This window comes from Peromyscus maniculatus, chromosome 4, assembly GCF_049852395.1.
Source record: "Peromyscus maniculatus bairdii isolate BWxNUB_F1_BW_parent chromosome 4, HU_Pman_BW_mat_3.1, whole genome shotgun sequence".
Lineage (NCBI taxonomy): Eukaryota > Metazoa > Chordata > Mammalia > Rodentia > Cricetidae > Peromyscus > Peromyscus maniculatus.
In genome coordinates, this window is record NC_134855.1 from 65,750,255 (window position 1) to 65,754,130 (window position 3,876).

General features: G+C 35.3%; 1 protein-coding gene across 1 annotated transcript; it reads left to right on the forward strand.

Annotated features, from left to right (window-relative positions):
• Positions 1–2,946: 2,946 nt before the first annotated feature.
• LOC143272716 (olfactory receptor 4C46-like) lies at positions 2,947–3,876 on the forward strand. Its single transcript, XM_076568690.1, has one exon. The coding sequence runs from the start codon at positions 2,947–2,949 to the stop codon at positions 3,874–3,876; it is 930 nt and encodes a 309-aa protein (XP_076424805.1).

The window sequence follows — 3,876 nt, forward strand, 5'->3', positions numbered from 1 at the left end:
TAGTGTCACATTGATAAGAATACAAATATTCCCTATGTCCTATATCATAAGAGAAGCTGCATTCCTAGTATTCGTGTTAGAATGAAGACACTGTTGCTTACATGGTATTCAGTATTCTTAATCATTGTTAGAGAAAGGAATGTGTTACATGCTGTCTTTCCATGTTTGGGGAATTCTATTCTCTATTGAAGAGTGAATGAATCATATCACACATGTTTTCCAATACACTGGATTCTAAGACAGAGCCTTTCCATCAAAGAAGATAATTAATTCCTGGGAGAGAAATCACAATAACAAGATCATTGCAATTCATGGAAACTTCTTTAAATATCCTTGTAATGCAGGATGGAAATGTTGTCTCATTGCACATCACATATCCATAGCAAAAGTCACCATGAGTAGAGTGGATCCTATGGAGGATTTTCTGCAACCTTACCAGCCCCTGCCTTTCAGAATGAATGACCAGAATCAGAAATCAAAGATCATCTCTACATAGTGTATTAAAAGAAACCATTCTAGATCAAAACCCCATTTGTCAGTGAAACATCTTTACATTTTAGGAAAGAAGGAAGGTTTTTTCTATTGAGACACTATTTAACACATGTTGTTTGAATATCAAGATTTCATATTGAAAGTCCTGCCTCCTAGGTCTCTTCTGAAGACTTAGAGCACACACTGAGAGCTAGATCTGCTGAGGTATATACTTCAACACTGCTGACTATTAGTTGATACTGTGACTTTTCGTACACAGGAGTTTGTTTTTTTTCAAAATTTGTCAAATAAAGACACAGAGTATTTACTCCTCATCCTATCTTTTGGTAAGTATTCTGCATTTACTTAATGTCAGATGGCGTGAAACAGAAAGTCCAATAGGCAGATTAGATCCACCTATCACTGTTTTACCCTTAGATACCTCTTTTAGCAACTAAGATAATCATGAAATTGAGCACAGTTTAGCTTGAACAAACATTGAAAGTCCTAAATATGAATATTAAGTGAGTAAATGAAAGCTTATGATTCCAAATCCAAACACAAATAATCAATTTTGGGGTTGTGTGTTATGGATATTACAAGTCTCTGTAGCTTCTTTGAAAGTATTGAAAATGATACCTCCTAAGCAATTGGAAGGTTAAATGCATCTCCATATTGCTGCCCAAGTTATCAATTATAATTATCTGGTAACTGTGTTCATGCTTTAAAACAATTGTAGTCTTATATTTGTTCCCAAATGCGTGATGCATGCTTTCCCGTTTTAGCCAATTCTCATAGTAAATTAGGCAATGCTATTCTTATTCTCATTTTATAGACAGATGATGAAGCAGGTATTTGAAGTAACAGGAAATGAACCCAAGGTGAGTGACAAGAAGAACCAGAACTCTCATTTGGTTCCTACTATTCTTGAAATGATGTGCTTGGTCACTGCTGTAACACATTTCCAATGTGCTCCAAAGAGTTTTGCAACCTCTACTATATAATGATATATAGGAAGGGTGATATAAAGATGGACAAAAAAAAAGGAGTCCTTCCAAGAATGTAGCAACACTCACTGGCTTATTGAGTGAAACATCAAATATATCATTATGTATCAGCCTATGATCTGGTCTGTCTATAAAACTGCATCAAATGAAATTATTTTGAAATGGTATACTAGTAAGTAAATCATAAAGTCATATTAAAGGTAGTTTGTAGACCAATATCTATTTAACATTATAATATGGGTTATCTAGTTCAATTATTTGAAATGTATAATACTTTAAAATTTGGGAGAAAATTTGGGAAAAATAACTAAAAGAAGAAAAGTACTGTAATTAATATTGCCAATTTTCTGCCTATCTGAGGCAGGAAACATAATTTCTCTGTTATTATATTTCATAGAAGGAACTATGAAAATTTTTAGAAAAGTGATGATGTCTGTGTGGTGTATATAAATAACTGAACCAGCAAGTGTTTAAAAGAACCGTTAGCTGACAGCCAGGGTTTAGTGATCTCATTTCATGTTTTTGTTCTTCTACCTGGATAGTAGTACTTTTCTCTAAATTGATAAACGAATAATCACAACACAGGCTATTTCAAGTTCTAAAAGCAGTCCTGTGTGTAAGCCAGTGCAGCAACACAGTCTTGCTGAACTATTTCAGAATTATCACACGGACTTAAATTTTACAGATTCTTTTATAATAACATATGTGTTCTTTTACTGTACCCTCAGCACCATCTCCCATGAACTTTTCACATCAATTTCCATTCTATTTTATTGATTTTTATTGTCTATATAATTACATATAACAAATGGAATTCGGACTTAGTTGAAAACATATGTATTTACAGTTTTTAAAATGCTACTATTACTATGCTATTACTGGGAATCCTTCTCCAGCATCTACTGCTATCAGCTTTTCTAGCTATTACTAACTAGTGAATGCCAGTGTGTTTCAACAAGGCCAAGGCTCAGTTTATGATGTTAGTGCCCAAGGTTCTTTCTTACTCAAATTCACTAATACCTTCTCACTCCAATCATGATTTAACTTTTCTGGCTGTCCATTTCTTATGAATAAAGTGCAGAAAATTTACCTTTACTTTAATGACTACTGCATTCAACTACTATACACCCCACTATCCTTTGTGAGGTTAACTGCCTCTAGGAGTAAAATCTGAACTCCTTTTAGACTATAAGTAATCCCAAACATTCAGCACACTTAAGGGTGCCAAGTGTATTTATAAACAGTGCTTATATTCATAAACTTTCCAGCTATCTTCATTGAGGGGGCAACTCTATAGTCTTAAGTAGTCACAGGTATTTAGAACTCTTTCTGCAATATTAAAAGACAATGTGGTTATATTTCATTAATTAACAGACTCTAAACATTAATTATTAGAAAATAGAAATTAAATAAATATGAGGATGTGTCAATTCCCCAAGGAAAAATGATTAACTGTCTCATGAACTAGATGGAATACAGGAACAACGTGACTGAATTTGTTCTTCTGGGACTCACACAGAACCTACACATGCAGAAAATCATATTTGCTGTGTTTTTGGTCATCTATATCTTCTCTGTGGTAGGAAATTTGCTCATTCTGATCACCATTACAAACAGCCAACTTTTGGGTTCCCCTATGTACTATTTTCTGGCCTATCTCTCTTTCATCGATGCCTGCTACTCCTCTGTCAACACTCCTAAGCTGCTGGTTGATTTACTCCATGAAAGGAAGTCCATCCAGTTCAATGGATGCATGACCCAAGTATTTGGGGAACATTTTTTTGGAGGTGTTGAGGTCATTTTGCTTACTGTTATGGCCTATGACCGCTATGTAGCCATCTGTAAACCCCTGCACTATGCAACCATCATGAACCGACGACTCTGTAATTTACTTGTGGGAGTGTCATGGGCTGGAGGCTTTCTTCATGGAGGTATACAAATTCTTTTCATTATTGGACTGCCCTTCTGTGGCCCTAATGTCATAGACCACTTTATGTGTGATCTGAACCCTTTGCTTGATCTAGCCTGTGTTGATACTCACATTCTAGGGCTCTTTGTTGCTGCCAACAGTGGCTTCATCTGTCTGTTAAACTTCCTCCTTCTGCTTATCTCCTACATGGTCATCCTGTGCTCCCTAAGGACCAACAGTGCAGAAGGGAGGCACAAAGCCCTTTCTACCTGTATTTCTCATATTACAGTAGTGGTTTTATTTTTTGTTCCATGCATATTTGTGTACATGAGACCTGCAGCTACATTACCCATTGATAAAGCAGTTGCTCTTTTTTATACTGTGATAACTCCCATGCTAAACCCATTAATCTACACCTTGAGAAATAGTCAGATGAAAAATGCCATTAAGAGATTGCTTAGTAGAAAAATCCAATCAGGCAACAAATAA

Bases quoted from the DNA above. Each gene is read 5' to 3' on its own strand.
- LOC143272716 (XM_076568690.1), top strand. From the start codon at position 2,947: ATGGAATACAGGAACAACGTGACTGAATTTGTTCTTCTGGGACTCACA.